General features: G+C 38.0%; 2 protein-coding genes across 2 annotated transcripts; both read right to left on the reverse strand.

Annotated features, from left to right (window-relative positions):
• Positions 1-10,501: 10,501 nt before the first annotated feature.
• On the reverse strand, positions 10,502-11,542 carry LOC142178886 (uncharacterized). Its single transcript, XM_075248676.1, has 2 exons — positions 10,877-11,542; positions 10,502-10,795 (listed from the first exon to the last, which is right to left on the reverse strand). Exons 1-2 carry the CDS (start codon positions 11,540-11,542, stop codon positions 10,502-10,504), a joined length of 960 nt encoding a protein of 319 aa, XP_075104777.1.
• A 344-nt stretch (positions 11,543-11,886) lies between these two features.
• LOC142178887 (uncharacterized) lies at positions 11,887-12,611 on the reverse strand. The gene is made up of 2 exons (XM_075248677.1): positions 12,214-12,611; positions 11,887-12,031 (listed from the first exon to the last, which is right to left on the reverse strand). The coding sequence occupies exons 1-2, from the start codon at positions 12,609-12,611 to the stop codon at positions 11,887-11,889; spliced, it is 543 nt and encodes a 180-aa protein (XP_075104778.1).
• Positions 12,612-21,231: the final 8,620 nt, after the last annotated feature.

Consider the following 21,231-nt stretch of genomic DNA (forward strand, 5'->3'; position numbering starts at 1 on the left):
TTGTGAATAGTAATAAGACTCTCTTATCTTCTTTTAATCCTCTCAACATGTAGGGTTCAATATGCTCAACACAAGGCAAGTTCAGTTTCTTAACCATATAAGTGCTAATTGAGATATAGCCAAATTCTTTGTCAATTCTAAGGGCACAAATCGCAGACATCACTTTAGCTCTAGTTTGAAAAATAACTTTACCATCGCGTTTCTTCCAAGCCATATTGAAAGTTCGACCTTTCAAGTTGTTGAGTCAAAGCTCGCCTCCTTTCTTCATAACTACCTGTTTGAGACATCTCGAACAAAGATTAGAAGAAATATGTATCTTTCAAATTTGGCTTTTTCCCTCTAATGTTCTCACCTCTCTTTCTTTTTTCACTCAAAGCAACTCTTGGTCGTTAATCTTTAGATTTATTAATAAACCTTACTAATCACAACCCTTAGTGATAAGAATTTAGAGTTAGAAAAAAAAAGGAAAGTGGAAGACCAAACCTAGAAAGAATAGGAATTGGTTAGTAGAAAAAAAAGGAAAGAATTTAAGAAACCCAAAACCCATAAGAATAAGGAAAGAAGTTACCTTAATCTTTACGAACTAGGATCCCCTCTTCTTGTTTTCTTTCTTGACTTGGAAACCAAATAATACTTAAACTTTGAAATAATAATGACCTATTCACTTTCTTTTTTTTGGGCCGATTATTTTCTTTTTATTTTTCATGTTTTTTTCTTTTTTTTTTGGTTGCTCAAGAACCTCCCAAGATTATCAAGATTGAAATCTTGATTAGCATATGCTCTGGTACCACTTGATAACAACACGAAAGGGGATTCAAGAATTACTAAAGGAAAGCAAGAAAAATCAAGAAACGTGAGAAGTCTAAAGAAAATAAAGAAACGAAAAAAGACGGAAATTAAAGATAGACTGAATTCAAGAAAAGTGATTCTTGAATTCAAGAAGTCTATTCTTGAAGTTGAATCCTAACAACAACAATTAGCCAACGAAGAACTAATCGCCTTTGGTAGAGACTTAAAAACAAGAGATAGATTGTGAAACCCGACCCTTTAGAATAACAAGAATAACAATAAGCCTACACTTATCACCTTTCTTGAATACCTAGAAGTGATCTAAGATTTCGAAAAGGGTTTAAGTAGCCACACACAAGAGTGCAAGAAAAATCTCACAATTTTTATTGATAATAATCTAAATAATCTAAGTCTAAAAATAAAGAAGATACCCCTTATATAGGTAGGAGGGGGTCAAAAAATTAAGGCTAAAAAATAAGGAAATGAAGTCCTAAACTACTTTGGACAACAAGTCCAACTACCTTAGGAAAAGAAAAATACTAGGTAGCAAAAACCAAGTCATTCTTGGAAAGTGATTCCAAAAATCTTAGGAAAAGGAAACACAACCTTAATTAACTAGGAAAGCAATAAATATATATGGGAATAAATCTCAAACCAATCTTGGATAGAATATTGGAAATCTTGAAAATCTTGAAGGAAATTTGCAAGCAACTTGGCACCAACTTGCACTCAACATCTAGCACGCCTATTTTACCCTTCTTGGACATCAAGTAAGTCCTTTTTATGCTATTAAAATGTGGTTTTATGTAGGTCTTCATGGGCTACAAGTTTTGACACATTTTAGATGCCAAAATTGTCCAACAGTAGCATGATTTGGACTTTCTTCAGAGAATGTTTCTTGGGATCTAATCCACCTCTTCTCGGACATGAATTTGGGCCATAAAATAATTATAATACCTAGATAACTCATATACAACCTTAAGCTCTTCCTCTCTACTAACAACTTCTTTGATCGCTCCTGAAGTCCAATGACCTTGTTTTGCAGCTTTTTAGCTTGAGATCTTGTTAAAGGCCCTCTTTGAGATTCCAAAGCTTCATCCTTGTCCTTGAATAGATTTGAGCTTCCTAGGACGCTATCAATGAGCATCTACCAAGGATTGTCCTATAGTACTAAGACATATACTATCTGGAAAACAACTAATAATAATGTATAGGAAGATAGGAGGGTTGCGATCGCCATGCAACTACCTTGCTAACACCAACACATCCGCGATGGATCAATATCAACACTCACTAGCACGTCCAGCAACTCCTGGATCTGCACAAAGGGTGCAGGGAGTAATGTGAGTGCGCCAACTCAGTAAGTAATAAAAGTAAATAAAGACTGAGCAGTAGTGACAAGCAATAAAACATATACAGTTCATATCATGAAATCTTAATAGAATACAATAGGCTTTTAAAATCAGGGTTCAAAATCAACTCAGCTCATTTAAGTCCTGTTTCAGTAAAATCGTTTAAAACATCTTTTAACAGTTTTCAACAAGGTGATGAAAAAAGGAGTAAAAATGATTACTGCAATAACAACCCCTCAGGCAAAACTAACTCGTATACAACCCCTTAGGCAACATAAATCATAAACAGCTCCTCGGGCAATCATCACTTTCACTCATATACAGCCCCTCGGGGATACTTCACAATCACTCATAAACAGCCCCTCGGGCACAACAAGAATCTAAAAAAGCCCCTCGGGCAAAACATCATATCACTGACTCAGGGTACCTGTATTCATTGGGGGTGTGGGGACTCGGGAGGGGCTCCTACAACCCAAGCACTATAATCCGCACGGACAACTCACATGCTATAACATCAATATCAGAATCCGCACGGATAAGTGATTTGCTGCACGGACAACTCACGTGCCATAGTCTCAATATCTCACAATCAGGCACTCGACCTTACTCAGTCATGAATTGGTAACAACATGATGAGGCATGAAACCCGATCCCATAAATATCCTAACAAAAATAGGCCCTCGGCCTCACTCAGTCATAAACCTCTCAAGCCACTCGGGCTACCAGTAAAGAAACAGGGTGGTCAAACCAAAATAACATTTTATATGCATCAAAACGGGTAATAAAGACTGAGTTATGAAATCAGTAAACATAACATGACTGAGTATAGATTTTTAATCAAAACAGTGAGAGGATAATAAGAAAAGGCCCCTAAGGATCCAAATAGCTCTGGCACAAGGCCCAAATATGGCATTCAGCCCAATTTATAGCAATTCTTTCTAAAACACATAAGTATCATATAATTTCAGTCAAATACGCAACTTTATAGTTGCTACGGGGCGGACCAAGTCACAATCCCCAACGGTGCACGCCCATACGCCCGTTACCTAGCATGTGCATCACCTCAAAGTAGTAAACCAACGTGAAATCTGAGGTTTCATACCCTCAGGACTAGATTTACAATCAGTACTTATTTTAAATCGGTCAAATCCCTGCTCCAGAATGCTCTTGCCCCTCAACTCGGCCTCCAATCGCTCTGAATCTATTCACAACCATAACAATACCATCAATATATGCTAATGGAATGAATTTCACAAGAAAAACTATCAAATTAGGCATAAATCCCGAAATCCTCTCAAACCCGGCCTCAGGCCCACGTCTCAAAATCCGACAAAAATCATAAAACTAGAAAGCCCTTTCACTCAGGAGTCAATACATACCAAATTTATCAAAATCCAACATCAAATGGTCACTCAAATCCTCAAAATCCACTCTCCAATTTCGAGCCCTAAATTCCCAAATTGCTAGCTCAACTTCCCAACCAGATGATGAATAAAGCCACAGATTCATGAAATTTATACCATTATAGGTTAGAATCACTTACCCCAACATTGCTTCTTCAAATCCCTCGAAAAATCGCCTCTCTCCCGAGATCCTCGATTCCCAAATTGAAAAATGGAGAACAAAACCTCGAGCTGGGGTTTTCGGCCAAGCAAAACAGCACCTGGGGTCACATTTCTGCTTCTGCAGCACCGCACCTACGGAAATTTCTCTCGCAGATGTGGAACTCACTTACTGCACCATATCCGTATCTGCAACCCCTAAATCACACATGCGACCTCGCAGATGCGACCAATACTTTGCATCTGAGGTCCAGTCCTGCCCTTCCATTTTCTGCATCTGCGATTCTCCGAGCTCACCACCGGCCTTGCACCTATGGTTCCTACACCGCAGGTGCGGAAACATCAGAAGTAATAGCTTCAGCTGCATTATTCCACATCCAAAATCTCTATTAAACATCTGAAATAACCCCGAGGCCCTCGGGACCTCAACCAAACATACCAACACATCATATATCAATATTCGAACTTAGTCAAACCTTCGAAACACTCAAAAAACCGTCAAAACACCAAATTACACTCAGATTCAAGCCTAAGAACTTCTAAATTTCCAAATTCCGCAACCGATCCGAAACCCATCAAACCTCGTCTGAAAGACCTCAAATTTTTCACACACGTCACAAATGACACTACGAACCTACTCCAACTTCTAAAAATTCCATTTCGACCCCGATATCAAATTTTCCACTGCCGACCAAAATCGCCAAATTTCCAACTTTCGCCAATTCAAGCCTAATTCCACCATGGACCTCCAAATCACAATCTGAATACGCTCCTATGTCCAAAATCACACAACGGAACTAATGGAACCATCAGAAATTCAATCCGAGGTCAAATACTAAAAAGTCAAAACTTGGTCAAACCTTTCAAATTTAAAGCTTCAAGCTGAGAATTGTTCTTCCATATCTATTCCGATTATCCTGAAAACCAAAACCGATGATTTACTTAAGTCATAATACATCATACGGGGCTATTCATTCCCGAGAATTGGCAAGCAAAGTGTAAATGCTCAAAACGACTGGTCCGGTCGTTACATCCTCCCCACTTAAACATACGTTCGTCCTCGAACGTGTCCAGAGTTGTTCTAAAAGCCATCAAATTGCCATGTATCCTCACTATGCACATACCCGGGGGTGATCCCATGTCACCCTATCCCATATAGGTCCGATAGCATAACTAAAATTTCGCAATCCAACCTAGCCTATAAACCTTAGAACCAAATTTCCACTTCCGAAATTATCTATAAGATCAGAATCTCACATTTATACAATGTATAAGTCCGAACAAGCTGTATCAAACCATATCCGTAACCCAAGATGTAATCACATAATATACCACATAACTCAAACACTCGTAGCGATAACTTCTACTCACAGCAGCTGCTCAAACAACCCAATACCGGTAATAACCTCTCATCAAACAAAGCCTCATTCCAACACTTTCGTATACTTCCAATGATGAAAGAAACACGCAGAAATTATAACCATTCCTCAGATCAACCGGTCATGGAGTTCCCTCTCCTTCGGTAAGGGCTATAGTAAATTTCTAAGTCAAAATTTGATATTATCTTTCCAACATGCTGAAATCGAATATGATAGTATTCATTCTAGGTCCGATGACCTCATCTCATCCAACACGACTACTCTGGTGACCTGACACGTCAATATGATCTATAGCCACACCCCGTTCAATCCGTGCACCAATAAGCAACAATCCAAATGTACTCAAATCATGAAAAATGTCTCAAATGAGAGAGCTGCAATGCGCGACCCTATCCAAATACTGGTCCACCTAAAGCACCTCAAGTTACCATGCTCAAAATCAACAACCACACACAATTTGATGTATAGTACAAAAAAACAAATCACCATAACCACCGAGAAGCAAATGACGGAATGCCATACCAGTCTGAAAGAACATATCCAATGCCAATCAATCATGCAACACCTAAATACCCGTCTCATTCAAATTCCACTATAAAAGCTCATATAGAACCGCACCATATGTGCATATAACTAACAATCAAAACTCCTCGCAACACGGAAGGGTAACTAATAGATCCCTCTAGAAGATGAATAAGCTCAATGACAATCGAATGGCACATCCCTCAACAATAGGAATCTAGAGTCAACAAATCCGACCTGGTGCAGAACACATATCCATACTGGGCCTACCAATGAACCCTAAATCAGCTCTAGTCACCCGCAATAGTTAAATACCCTCTGGAAGTCTGCAATGATTGAATCACAACACATACTAACCTCTGGCTAACCTTGGGTACATTTTTACAGTCCACAACCACAAGCAATCTACTCGCGAGAACTCTCAGACTCCCAGTCTATAGAACATACGAATCACCATCCTTGATCTCAACTCCGCCGCCTGAATGTCCACACTTTGCCAATTACACAGTCATCCCACGAGGAATACTTCTAAAAATCTTATGTGCCTCAAGGCAAAATTTGAACTCCAACAATCGATCAAACAAGAGAGTGCCGCAATACCAATAAAATATCCATAACTCAAACACGTAGCCCTTTCTTTATGTACACTCTCATTCCCACCCATACCAATTAGTAATATCATTTACCTAGTCATCTGAATGCCTAAGGAATTATGACCTTCCTTTCAGAACTAAAATGTTACCTTACACATGCAAATCTCAATCCTACACAACATACCACATATACCATGCCATCCTAAGCTAAATGTGAGAACTCCATAATTCACTCCGCGTCACAAGCAACTATGTACTTAACTAGCCAACAACTTTCCATTTGATCCCACCTAGGAGAAGATCACTATATATCACATGCTCCTCAAGCCAGTAGAAAATATACATCTCTAACCATGGTAGAAACTATCAAGAACTCTCTGAATCCCATTTGCACAAAACTAAACCGTCTGAACTGAATCCTTCTAACTCAACCAAGCTATACAGATCACCAAAAACCCAAGAGCATTGCCACGAAATACCTGTAGAAACTCATTACCTCATAAAAACCCAAGGAACTAATCATACCCATTACCATGCCGATCAAACCTACTATCAAGCTGTCCTATCTATTCGAGTTCCTTCTGAGTTACCTTCAAATTGATACTTCTCCTTGCCATAGCACCACAATCCTCAACCCAAACTCACAATACGATACCAAGCCTCATAAGCCGCTGAATACTCTCGTAAATATCCTCAAAAGTACCACATTCAAAATACTTACCCTGAAAAGACTTTTGGCGAACCTAAAGCCATTACCTTCACCTTTCTAATACTGATATGTAGAATCCATACCAATATAGAAATGCCACAAGTCTAGACACCCTCCAATGTAAACTTCAATTTCTAGCCAAACACACATCCCGAAGATCCCCAATTGCTAAATCTGAATCTTGAATTCATTAGAACCATCCTCGGGAGTCATCCACTCTACTCACATCTCAATTAGGCTGATCAAACAGACCGCATGAGTTGTGCTCTAGTATCACTCCAATTACCAAGGAAGTAACCCCACTTTAATGCAACCAAATAAATTCCTGCTCCATGCACATTAAGTCATTCTGTGATTCTCATACACCCATAAGGCTTAACCCTTATCAAAAAATTCCTTTACTAGAGTCATCCTCGATCTCAACCCCTGTAAGCCACAACTAATTCACCATTATACCTCAAACTGAAACTAATACAACACTTAGATGCACAATCAACTTATCAATAGCAGACTCCCCACTTGGCTAAAAGCCATAGGTCAAAACACACAGGAACTGACAATGCCCATACTCTACTACTGCCATAATACCATTGTCACAACCCAAACCGATAGGCCGCGTCGAGTGCCTATGTCCTACATGTGGGACACCCTTAAGCATGCGACTAAGATTTAAACATGAATAATTTCTATTGAATTACGAGAACAAAATGCCTGAGGAAACCTTTCCAAAGGACATATATACATATACCTGCGGAAATATAGTGGGGTGAGCCGGCAAGGCTACTATAGACAACTATACCCAAAACTAGAAGCTAACAAGGTAACATACTATCCAACTATACATAATTGTCTACAGAACTCTAATAGAAATATAACTGTACAAAGACGGGACTAAGCCATGTCCTATTCATATATATATATACAAGCATATCATACAAAAATGAAAACCAGTTCCGGATCAAGTGGAGCATGGCAACTCTCGCTAATCAAGGATCCTAAGAAGGGTAACCATCGACTTGCCTACCTGCACCTACGGGCATAAAATGTAGGCCCCGGGCAATAGGGCGTCAGTACGAATAATGCACTGAGTATGTAAGGCATAAAAATCAGTACATAAAAGACATAGATGAAACATGGAATAAATCCATCTGTAATTCTGAATAACTTTTTAAATTCTGAAATATTTATAATGTCATGCGTGTGCATATATATATGTCTTATCATGCATAAGTATATGTGTACATAATATCATCAAGTCTCTGAGGGCATCCCATTATATCGTCTCGGCCACTATGGGCAACATCATCAACATATACCATCTGATCAGGTGGTGATGCGTATATAACGACATAACCTTTTCCCATATTCCATATACATATATATACATATACACGCGTATATAATGCCGTCTGAGTCATGGGTAAATGCACATGTAAATGAATGCAATGCATGTGAAGTACGTTAATAAAACTTCTTAAAATGTTAGAAGACCATTATACCTCTGATTAATATCATGAAATAAACTTTTTTCAACTTAGGTATTTTTTCAAGACCCATGAACATAAGATGTAATAACAAGATACATGGGAATTCAGGAACATAGGCACTTCTAATACTTATATGAATAGAATTATTTATGGAAGTTATGCATTTGCTCGTTTCATTTATATCGCATGGATCATGCCAAAAAGAAAGAAGGGTTAGCGTTAACATACCTAGAGTAGGGAAAAATCCGTATGATATTATTGGAAAAGATTGCACCATACTCTTTTAGAACCGCAAAATTTTTACATTGTTAAGCTTCTAATAATTCTCATTGGATTTGGTTGAGGAAATCTCGCTGCTACCGTTTTGTAGGAATACTCATGAAATTGGTTACAATTTGAACAAAGTCACCTACTATTCTCTAATGCTACTGTTTTGTAGGGACATTCCTGCATTGGCAAAACCATTTGAAAGATTGAAGAATGAAGCTGAAGATTATCATAAAGGAGTGAAGTATTTGCATGAAAATGGCATTAAAAGAGTTCCAAAGAAATACATCCTCCCTATTTCAGAACGTCCAAATTATTATGCTATAAATGGAAAGCCACAATTTAGACTATTGATTGTATATTATTTTTTTTTGATTTGCTAGGCAATCGCCTAGGCTAATTTTTATAACTAATAAAATCATAAATAAAATACATTGTCAGGGGTCTAACATAATGAAATAGATAAACTTTGACGGTTACATGAAACCTATTATCAATATTGAGTTTGAAATTCAACATTGATATTACATTAGATCTAGCATTAGCCAAGTGTTTAAAATGTAGTCCTGTATAGTGAGTGTCCCATAATAGAGTGTATTTCGACTTTGTTAAATTTATGGAAAATATATTCAAAGTCCAGTATTCAGTCCAGATTGTCTTTAACTGCATCTTGCTGTCGGTGCACTTGCAATAATAGCGTAACTCATTGTGTATTTGTGTGAACCTTTGATTGCCATAAAAGTGTATGTCTTGTTCTATTATTGACTACATATTACCCCATTGTGTCTCAAATTCTTCCTGCATCGAAGGTTGCCATGTTGATTCCCTCTTGAAGAACTGTTGAGCTTTTTGAACAATATTGTTGCTCCATCCAAGCCGTTTTGCTATTAAAAAAGCCTATTACAGATGATTTCTGCGTAGGCGTGCGTTAGCTTGAGATGCTCATAATGATTCCTTACTGTGCAAAATTTCCAGCACCTCGAAAATGCAAGAAGTTTTCCTTTTTTTTCGTCTTCCATGGGTAATTGTAATGGCCCATGCTTTGTCCCAAACCTTAGGTGTGCAGAAAACACTACCCAATGTTCCTTTATTTAAAGTCCCAAGTCTCATGAATCCTTTGTGGCCCCATGTTCTTGGCATGTGCAACCATGCTTCTAAGCTTTTTACTCCTATCGAGTACTTATCCTCGATCCCCTCCCTTTGTTTAACACACTGCCAGTCGAGAGAGTGCATTGGATTTGTGTAGGTTACTACGTTTGAAAAGTTCTTTATGATGAACTTTAATAAAGCTTCATTATTTCCAGACACAACCTGCTGCCAGAACCATGCGATGCACTTTGTATCCTTCTGTTGTATTCCTAAAGACTGGTTCCCTGCATGTGCATTTTATTTCCTATTATATATTGAAGATATTCACCTACAGGTCACTTCTGTAGCATTATGGATGTTGGGTTCATCAGTGATTCTGCTACATTTGACCTCGATGTCATGTGTCCATCCTTTGTGTTTTGTTGAGTTCCCTACACTATTGGATACTTCATGTGCTCGACTATGATGCTGCATTGATGATTTCTTCCTCTTAGCCTTCTATTTTTCTTTAATGGATTGCCAGTTCAAATAATTGATTTTCCTCAAGCTTATGCATGTCACCTTTCCTCCTTCAAGGGATTGAGCACAAAGTACTAATACCAACCATAGAAGTCGTATTAAGTGACATGGCTTGAGCACAGTATCGATTCCTGCAAAAAAGAACCCAAGGTTAGTAAAATAACATTTGTCGACTTCCTTTCCTCCCCTAGGATTTGAAATCATCCCCTTTGCCCTTGTGTTAACCTCTCCTTCTACTGCCTCGAAGCCTTTACTCTCAGAAATGGACATTGTATTTTGTGTCCATTAACTAGTCTTCTGCCTTGTGTATCCAGGTGATGAAAAGAGTGGCATTCTATGACTCCTTGATCAAGAGCATAGTTTGCCAAATGATCAGCTAGATTGTTCCCCTCTCTGAAAATATGTGTTATCCTGCCATTGCGCAGCATTAGCATTTGCCTTATCTCTTTCACTTCCTCCTCAATAACCCATGGTGGTTTCCACTCCCTTGTGATGACCTTCTTGAGCAGCATAGAATCAGTTTCTACCTATATGTTATTCATCTCACTAGTAAAACAATGTTTCAGGGCCTCCAAAATTGCCGTTGTTTCTGCTTGAGTGTTTGTCACCTCTTGAATTTCTTTTTCACACGCATAGACCAGATCTCCTTCCTCATTCCTCAAGCAAAAGCCAATTGAACTCCTACCTGGATTACCTCTCGAGGCCCCGTCAGTGTTAATTTTTGTCCAACCTGTCATAGGGAGTTCCCATAAAACCTTGTTGAACTTCAGTTTGGGAGTGTAGTTCTCCATCATTCTAAGTATATCAGTCCATCTGAATGGTACTCGATCAATGCCTGGCTTCCTTAGTTTAATAAGAGATTGAATAGTATTGCAGACTTGGTATACCACTCGATTGGTTGACACTGCCTTACCACGCTTGTTGTTGTTTCTCCTTTTCCATAGTTCCCACACAATTATACTAGGCAGTGCTTGGAATATTGGTTTGAGTCTCGGAATTACCTTTGTTGTCCAGCATTTCACAATAGCCAGATGCAGGTTTAAGCCCTCAAGAGATAATCCAGCATGAGAATAGAAGTAAGACCAAACCTTTAAGGCTGTGAGTGATCGATAGAAAACATGGCTTAATGTCTCTTCCTTTGGCATTACACAGCACCAACATTTAGATGGAATGTAGTATCCCATCCTTCTAATTACATCATCAAGTGGTAGCTTACCTTTCCACAGTTTCCACATAAAAAATGAGATCTTAAAAGGCAATCCTTTAACCCACATGTTGTTGTATGTAATAGCTTGATCTTTCCTTATCCTCAAATATTCCTAAGCTGACTTAACCGTGAATTGACCTCTTGTTTCCAAACACCAGATAGGTTTGTCCAGTTCATCATTCGTCGATGGAGCTTGTATGGTGTGCATAATGTCCATAGCTAAGTCACCTGGCAATTTCTCTGATTTTATGTTCATCCCACTGCCCTTCCACAACAACATCATTCACATTATGGATTGTTTCTTCAACTATAAACTCTGGGGGTATTACAAAGTAAAGGGCCCCCAAGCCTGTCCAGTTGTCAAACCAAAATAGGGAAGATCCCATTTTTAGTTTCCAGAAAATCAGATGTTCAGTAGAGTCTCTGCATTCCAACATTTTTCTCCAAACGTGTGATCCACCTCTCCAAGGCACAACAGTTGCATGCATCTTCTTCAAATATTTTTGACTCATAAAAGAGCTCCAAAAGATGGCTTAGTCCTGAAGTTCCACCATAGCTTGCAAAAGAGACATTTGACATATCATTTAAGGATCAAAATCCCACTCCTCCTTCATGTTTAGGTAAGCATAAAGTATCCCAAGATGCCCAATGTCTAGCTCTACCATCAATAGAATTGCTCCAGTAGAATCTCGCAAATAACTTATGTAGTTTTTTTAAAACATAGGCCGGTGGATTTACCACAGAAGTAGACGAATTGGCATGGTTTGCAACACACTGCTAATTAGTACTGCCCTTCCTCCGATAGATAATAGTTTCCCTTTCCACGCTTGAAGTTTATCCAACACTTTTGATATCAAATCTTCATAATACTCCATTTTTCTCCTTTTGTAAAAAATAGGACAACCCAGATAGAAGAATGGGAAATCCTTTCTCTGTATACCAGTTATTCCTTCAATCTTCCTAGCAACTTGATCGCTTGTAGAATGGTGAACATAAACTGCAGATTTTGCCTTGTTGATTAGTTGTCCAGATGCTGCTTCGTAAGCATTTAGAACTTCCATAATCAATCTTAAAGAAGTAGCCTCTGAGGATGAGAAAATGATTGCATCATCTGCATAAGCAAGATGGTTGATCATAGGGCTCTGATAGCATCCTAGGAAGCTCAACTCTATTCAAGGACATGGATGAAGCTTTTGAATCTCAAAGATGGCCTTTAATAAGAGTTCAAGCTAAAGAATTACAAAACAAGATCATTAGACTTCAAGTGCAAATGAAGAAGTTATTAATTGGGAGGAAGAGCTCAAGGATAAAGGATGTGAATTGGCTAGGTGATAGCATCAAGGACAAGGATAGAGTTTTGGAAGCTCCAAGGCCATATACAAGATCTCAAGCTAAAGAGTTGCAAACTAAGGTTGCTAGACTTCAATGGCAAATAAAGAAGCTTTCAATTGTAGAGGAAGAGCTCAAGACCAAAGGAAATAAATTGTCCAAATTTTACAATTATATGGTGGTCCAAATTGAAGTCCAAGAGGAGGAAGATTGGGTCACCAAATTAGCCCTTGAAGTCCATCAAAAAGGGCTCAAAATAAGTTTAAAAGAGGTCCAAAAGGGGGTGTTTCAAATGGAGCCCAATTGGAGTCCAAACCAATGGCCCAAACTAGTTGTTTTAAGGCCCAAATCTGCCCCAAAGGGTCTTGGCCGCCCTCACCTAATTTTAATGACTTTTCTTACTCTTTAGCAACCACCCTACCTAATTGTAATGACTTTGTATGCCTTAGCAACCACCCTACCTAATTTTAAGGACTTTTATGACTTAGTACTCCTATAAATAGGGAGTTCTTCTCATTCATAAGATACAACATTTATTGATTAAGTATATCATACTTTGAGAGTTCTTTTGAACCTTTGTTACTTGTGCTTTGAGATTTATCTTTCAACCTTTACTAGTTCTTAGTTCAAGGTAGTAAGATTACTTCTCTTTTATGATATCTTTGATTCCTTTGTGGTATTCTTAGAAGGCGATTAATACTAGTTATTAATTGTTGTCTCAAGTTACTCGTAAAGTGGTCAAGATCCGAATCTATTGTTTTGATTTGCTTTTTAAGTAAAGGCGTTTGATTTCTTCCATAAATCAAGACGTTGTTACTTTGATCTTGTCAAGGCTATAGAACTTACGTTCTTGGAAGTTCTTGGAATTCTTTCCATGAATTCGTCCCATATCCTTTATTTTCATCTCTTTAATTCTAGTTGTTCAATTCCTTGTTGTTATTGTTTCCGCATTTACTTCTCAAATTCTTACTCTAATTTGGATTCCCGACCTAGTTGTTATCAAGTGGTATCAGAGCGGTTTTTATCAAGATTTCGTTCTTGGTAAGTCTTGGGATTTCTTGAATACTAAGAGCAAAGAAAAGAAAAGAAAAAAAAATTTAAAAAAAAAAAGCGAAAATCAGTTTTTAGAACAAAAAAAAAATAGAATTGAGTACTCTCCGGGATATTTCTTTTGTATCTAATTTGTTACAAAAAATTAACAAAGGAAACAAGAAGAGGGGATCCTAGATTTTCTTACTCTTTCTATCTAAACATATAATCCTTTCCTTTTTGTTCGCGTCATGTTTCAACCGAGCCTAATAGTTCTAGGATTTGGTTTTTCTTTCATTAGTTCCCCAAAAATCTGAATTTTACTACGAAGAACTTCATACGAGTTGGTTTAACTATAAATCTACAAAGTATTTTGTTCAAAGGTCATTTCGAGAGAAAAAAAAAGGATAAAGTGTGTGAGAGAACAATTGAAAAAAAAAACAAAGAAGCCAAATTTGAGAGATTCATATTTCCTTTAATCTATGTCAAGATATCTCAAATAGGTAGTTGCAGTGGAAGGAGTAGATCTATGACTCTTGAAAGGTCGATATTACAATATATCGAATGGAAAGAAGACAATGGTAAAGTTATTTTTCAAACAAGAGCTAAAGTGATGTCTACAATTTATACCCTTAGAATTGACAAAGCATTTAACTATAACTTAATTAGCACTTATATGGTTGAGAAATTGAACTTGCCTTGTATTGAACATATTGATCCCTACATGTTGAAAGGAGTAAAGGTAGATAAAAGAGTGTTATTACCATTCTCTATTGGAAGGTATGAGGATGTGATTTGGTGTGATGTCATTCCCATGAATCGTTTTCATATCTTGTTGGGAAGGCCATGGAATATCTATAGAAGTGCTTCATATAGTATCGAAAAAAATAGATACTCTTTTGAGGTTAATGGGAAGAAACTCAGTCTTGGACCTTTGACTCCCTCACAAATTTGTGCAGATGAAAAGATTGTTAAAAAGAATATGGAAAAATACGAGAGAGAAAAGAATGAGAGGAGTAAGGGAGTGCATGTTGACATTCCAAGAGAGGAAAAAGGAGAGGTTGTCTTGAGTAAAAAGAGTGGGATGTCAAGTGAGGTAAACAATGATCTTGAGAAAAAAGAAAAGAGAGAAAGCAATAAGAGAAACAAAGTTTGTAAGGTAGAGAGAGAGAGGGCTGTGGTCTGAGCCAATCTTAGATAGGTGATTTATCTCCAAGCCTGGCCAAAGTTGTTAAAGCTCCATGTTGCCTAAACATCTGTAGCCTTTTGAATATGCAATCTTCCTCAGCTCTCCCATTCCACCATGTGAATATGCTTCCTTTGAAGCCAAGATCAAAAAGGTTGCATGTGGTTATACAATGTCTAAAATCATCAATCTCATTTATATGTACTGGGATGCCCCAAATTTCTCTTCTTCATCCCATATCACATTAAAATCTCTACCCACAAGCCAGGGTTAAAACATATCAGTAGCCAAGGAATACAAAGTGTCCCATAGCTCAATTCTTTCTCTTGCATCACATTTAGCATAGACCATGGTAATAATGAACTTTGTGTGGTCATCAGTGTTGGTCATCTTTAAAGTAATCTGCTGCTCCATGTTAAAAAGAATGTCAAAATCATATTTTTGATCTATGAAGATCCATACTTTGTTTGAAACATTTACAACCACCTGCTCAAAACCCAGCCTTCTTCTATATTGCTCAATTGTTCTAGTCTGTTGCATTGCTCCATCGAAGCAATAAAATCAAATTGATGCTATCTATCTAATGTTATTATCCCTTTTAAATGCTTGCATTGTGTTAACTAACCTTATATTCCAAATTAGAGCATTCATCATCAATTGATTGATTTGGATAGAGTTCTCCTTGTTTGGACTCCTGGAATATGCACCCTAGTATTCTCTCTTGGTTGTTTTTTCTTCCTTCTTCCTGCTGATCTACCTTTCTCCATATGTCTAGGTGAGATATCACCTTGTCTAGCAACATTTATGAAGTTCTGTGTAGTAGATTATGCATCCATATCTCTTCCTTTTGCCCTTTGTATCTGCTCCTCTTCTTCTTAATTTTCTTGATTGATTAACTAATTCCTGGTAGTTTTAGGAACCACACTCTTAGCACTGGTTTTCATCGTGACCATTTCCTTTGTAGTTGATGGATTATGGCATGTTATTGCTTCTTTCATTTGAGTTAAGATAGCCCCATCACCTGCATTAGTATTGCCTAAGAACTGCTGCAATTCTAATTTCACTTTCTTCTGAGTTCCTTCCATTTGTTGCTATCTTGTTTCTTCCTTTTTATTATCTGGATCTCCTGGATCATCCATATCCCCTACTTTAAGGTTTGGGTTCTAGGTTCATGTGTCTCAATAGTTCCAGATACATTTTGGTTCAGGATTGGATGGTGTTGTTGTGATTTTAAGAGGCTGTTCAGTTTGGAAAGGTTGGTCAGCTGTAGTATTAGCATTGTTACTTTCTTTTGCTCTTTGTACTTCAATTCTGCTATTTTTGCCATTGACACTTTGTTGTTCCACATCTGGATCTATATTTTGTATTTCTTCCACGTCCTCATGTCCTTCTAGGAACTCTCCTTTGTCTGATTCCTCTTCACGTTGTTGCTGCCATAGTTTACCTCCCGAAAAATTGACACGATCCTTAAGACTTTTATGCTCAGGAATTATACTTGTATCTAGTGATTGAGAGGGGGTTTCTTGGCATGACTGATTTGTAGTAACCTTAGGCATTGGGAAGGTTCTATTTACCCATTGAGAAGTATTCTTCTTACCTATTTCTGCACCTTCCTTAGTTTTATTCCCTTCCCCATTAGGATGCCCAACATGAACTCTCTTTGATGATGCCACTTCATTAGACATAGGAGTATAAATTGCTGCATCTGGATCCAAGACCTTCTGAATAGGTGTGGTCTGCATATCAGCTCCTTCAACAATAGCAAATTGATTTCCTACTGTACTTTCATGTTCTGCTTGTAGAGCTGCAAATTTGTTTGTTGTTTGAAGTTGTTTGGCTGTATTAACTTGAGAAAATTCCCTCCTTCCATTACCAATGTTCTGCTGGTTATTATCATTAGCTGTCATGATTTCCTTTGATGAAGTAGCATTATTTTGAGGATTACTAGATCCTTGCAGCTGCTGCCCGTTAGCTTGTTCAAAGAGGAACAATTTCTTTCCCTGTAACCACACGATTTCCATTTTTCTTCACTCGATTGTCTCTTACTTCCTTCTATTGTTCCCCATGTGGATTCACATTACCTACAACTCTCCCTCTTGATAAGATCATCAATGGTTGATTATGATGCAGTTGAGTCTGGTCCGTGTTATTTTCAGCATTCTGCTTGCTTTGATAAGGTGATAATTCCGGATGAGATTTCCAGCATTCAAAATAATCATGGCCTTGTAATCTACATTCCATACAGTACTTAGGAATCATATCATACATAATATTTACCCATTCAGTCCTTGTTACACTTGTTGCATCATTAACAATGTCCATTCTTACATTTTTAGGATGATCAGCTAATAAATCGACAAGAATTTTTACCCTCGCACAGCTAGGTCGAGTCTTATTTATAGTAGTCATATCCAAATGTAAAGGTTTCCCAACAGCTGAAGCAAGAGAAAAAATACACTCCTTCACAAAGTATGTAGGTAACAAACCTGGAAAAGATATCCAAGCCATAGCCATTGGAGTCTCTTCTCCTACCTTTAACTTCACATCATAAATGAGAGGTTGAATTTGGTATTCATTGTTGTTCTTGTCCTTGACGTATTGAGCTCCTTTCGACGTAAAATCAACAAAATCCTGCCACAAGGTCATATGTATAAGGACATGTATGTCTCTCAACAAACCAATACTACATTCTCCCTTTAATCCACATTGAGAGGGAACAATGCGACGAATCTCATTTAAATCTGGCCAGCCATATGCAAACTTTCCCACCACAGCATATTGGAGGTCCTCGATCACGTTCATTCTCTCAACTTATGCCTCCGTAAATATAACAACTGGTTGTCCATTCAAGATTGCTTCTTGTCGCTCTGGGATAGGATCAACAGGACATTGTTTTGACGATTTTCCATGAATTGCTGCATTAATCACCGTTGCTTCAAAAGGTTCGAGTAGTCTAAAGGCTTGTGTATTGGAGTAGTATTGTTTTGAATAGTGGTAGATGCTTGGGGGGGGGGTTGTCCAGCCATTGAAAGAGGCTGGTCGCGAGTGTTAGAGGCCATTAACGACCTCTATGAATTGTGATTAAATCAGGCCAGCTTTAGTTGAGCTACAGTGATTTATGATATACGTGAAAGTAAAGCAACTTCACGTGAAAAGACTATTTGCTACAGAAATTTAAGAACTAGATTAAAGTTGAACTCTCAATCAAGATTGATCAATGTTCCATAGAAGAGAACACAAAATCATAGATAGTAGCCCAGTTTCCAAGCATAGAACGCAGTAGCGATGCAAATTTCTGAAGAACCTGCAGTAACTCCGAGTTTAAAGATATGTAACAGTTGGGTAGTGATTTGAAAGAGATCTTCAACAAACCATAGAATTGAGAACAGAAAACCTTCACGTTACAGAAATATACAAATTTGCTGAATAAAACTCGATGCTACAGTAAATAGAAAACTAATTTTAAGATCTGTTGCGTGTTGATATGGAATTTAGGATAAAAACAAAAGTAGGTTGTTTGGAATGAGAAGGGTGTTCTTTTGGGACCAAAATTGTGATGTTACCTTGCCGGATGCCGGAGTTATTGCCGATGAATAGTGACAGAATTACTATTCATTGCCTTGGAACACATACAAATTTGTAAGGGAGGACTTTACTGATTGTATATTAGAGTTGAGGTGTCTTGATTTTATTAAGGTATATTGCCACCTAATTAAAGGTGACTAAGAGTCATCCTTTGGAAAGTGGTTTGCTGCCGCGTGGGGGGGGGGGGAGGGGGCAATTTTAGTCTTTATCCACTTATTAGGTAATTAGGTAATGTTCCGTTACCCGGTAACTAATCAATTACCCGTGTAATTAAGAATTATCTCAGATTACTTAAAATTCTACTCATTTTAATATACTTTATATATCATAATATCACGGACATATGGTACCTTGTATGGTACTAGTCCATAGATATCAGGTATTATCGTTCGGACCGTATTTTATCCCAAATCGACAACCTTCGACGAAACTTATTTTCTTTAATCCGTGTACCCTTTATCCTCCATGGCACTTACTTATCGCTTGTTATAAATAGCATAAATATGCTAACCTCAAGATAATCTCATCCCCGAGTCTCTGTCAATTAACTAAAAATGAAACTTTATCGTACGAGAAACGCGAGATGTAACATCTTCCCCCCCTAGAAACATTCGTCTTCGAATGTTTAACTCTCCGGGATCTATATGACTTTGGCAGAGTCGCCTTTGTAACAATACTACTACCAACTCCCACATAGGACAATAATCATCAATAACGACAATTGCCTAACACGACCAATGAAAAAACCTAACACAAGAATCCATACACGTATGTTAAAGTTGTGATGTCTCAATCAGACCCTTTTCTAGAGGAGGAAATAAATAAACTTCATGTCTCCTCGGCCTTCCAAGGAATCTCTTCCACATTGTTGTTTCTCCAAAGTACTTTCATCGAAGCTACATCTTTAGTTCTCATTGTTCGAACTTGTCTGTCTAATATAGCAATGGGAGTTTCTTCATATGACAGCTTCTTTGTGACCTAAACTTCGTCAGCCGATACATTTACGGAGCATAGACATATGAAAGACTGGATGTACAGACTCCAAGTCCGAAGACAAGTTTAACTCATGTGCTACCTGGCCTACCTTGCGTATGTTCTTATATGGTCCAATGTACCGAGGGCTAAGTTTTCCTTTCTTTCTGAACCTCATGACACCTTTCATCGGTGATACCTTTAGGAATACCAATCGTTAACTTGAAACTCCAAGTCTCGGTGTCGATTATACACATAAGACTTCTAACGGCTTTGAGCTGCTAATAGCCTTTCCTGTATAAGCTTAATTTTCTCGATTGCCTATTATACCAATTCTGGTCCTACTAACGTATTTTCCCCAACATCGAACCACCCTATAGGTGATCTACACTTCTGTCTATAAAGAGCTTCGTATGGAGCCATCTGAATACTAGAACGGTAGCTATTATTATATGCGAACTCAATAAGGGGAAGATGATCATCCCAGCTACCCTTGATGTCTATTACACAAACTCGTAATATATCATCAAATGTCTGAATAGCATGCTCAGCTTGTCTGTCTGTCTGGGGATGAAATGTTATACTAAGACTTACTTGAGTCCCTAGTCCTTTTTGGAAGGACTTCCAGAAGTTAGCTGTAAATTGAGCTCTTCTATCTGAGATAACAGATACAGGGACACCATGTAGTCATACTATCTCCTTTATATAAAGCATTGCATAATCCTCTGCAGAATATGTAGTCTTAACGGGTAGAAAATGAGCTGACTTTTTAAGCCTATCAACAATCAACCATATCGAATCAAACTTACGTTGGGTACGAGGTAAGCCTATGCTGAAATCCATATTGATTACTTCCCATTTCCAAGTCAGAATCTCCATAGCCTACAATAATCCACCGGGTATTTAATGCTCAATCTTCACCTACTGATAGTTAGGACACTGAGCAACAAACTCAGCTATATCCTTTTTCATTCCATCCCATGATACATCTTTGTCACTTCTGGATGGATAAAATAACGAGAATAGCAAGTTTCTCCCATTAACCTGCTGACGTAGCCCTGCAACATTAGGGACACATAATCGTCCTCGATATTTGAGGGACCCATATTTTGTAATCTCAAACAGTGTGTTCTCCTTCTGAGGGGTGGTATCCCTATAGCGAACTAACACATAATCCTTGTACTGGCGTTCTTTTACTTCAGTTACTAATGAGGATGTTGTTGTATCCTGACTAGTAATTCTAATATCACCTGAGTCCATTAACCGAACTCCAAGACTATCTAGCTAATGAATCTCATGGGCTATTCCTCTTTTTTTTTAGCTGTAGATATGATAGGCTACCCATATATCTATGGCTGAGGGCGTCAGCTACTAAGTTCGCCTTCCCTGGATGGTATAAAATATCAACATTAGAGTCTTTAAGTAGCTCCACCCATCTCCTTTGACGTAAATTGAATTTCTTTTACTTGAAGATATACTGGAGGCTTCTTATGATTCGCATAAATATCAACATGAATACCATACAAGTAGTGCCTCCACATCTTTAGTGCATGAATCACTACGGCTAACTCTAAATCGTGGGTCGGGTAATTGTCTCGTGCTTTCTTAGTTGTCTAGACGAATAATCTACAACCTTACCATGCACAAAACCCAAT

The sequence above is a fragment of the Nicotiana tabacum genome, unplaced genomic scaffold (genome assembly GCF_000715075.1).
Source record: "Nicotiana tabacum cultivar K326 unplaced genomic scaffold, ASM71507v2 Un00020, whole genome shotgun sequence".
Taxonomy (NCBI): domain Eukaryota; kingdom Viridiplantae; phylum Streptophyta; class Magnoliopsida; order Solanales; family Solanaceae; genus Nicotiana; species Nicotiana tabacum.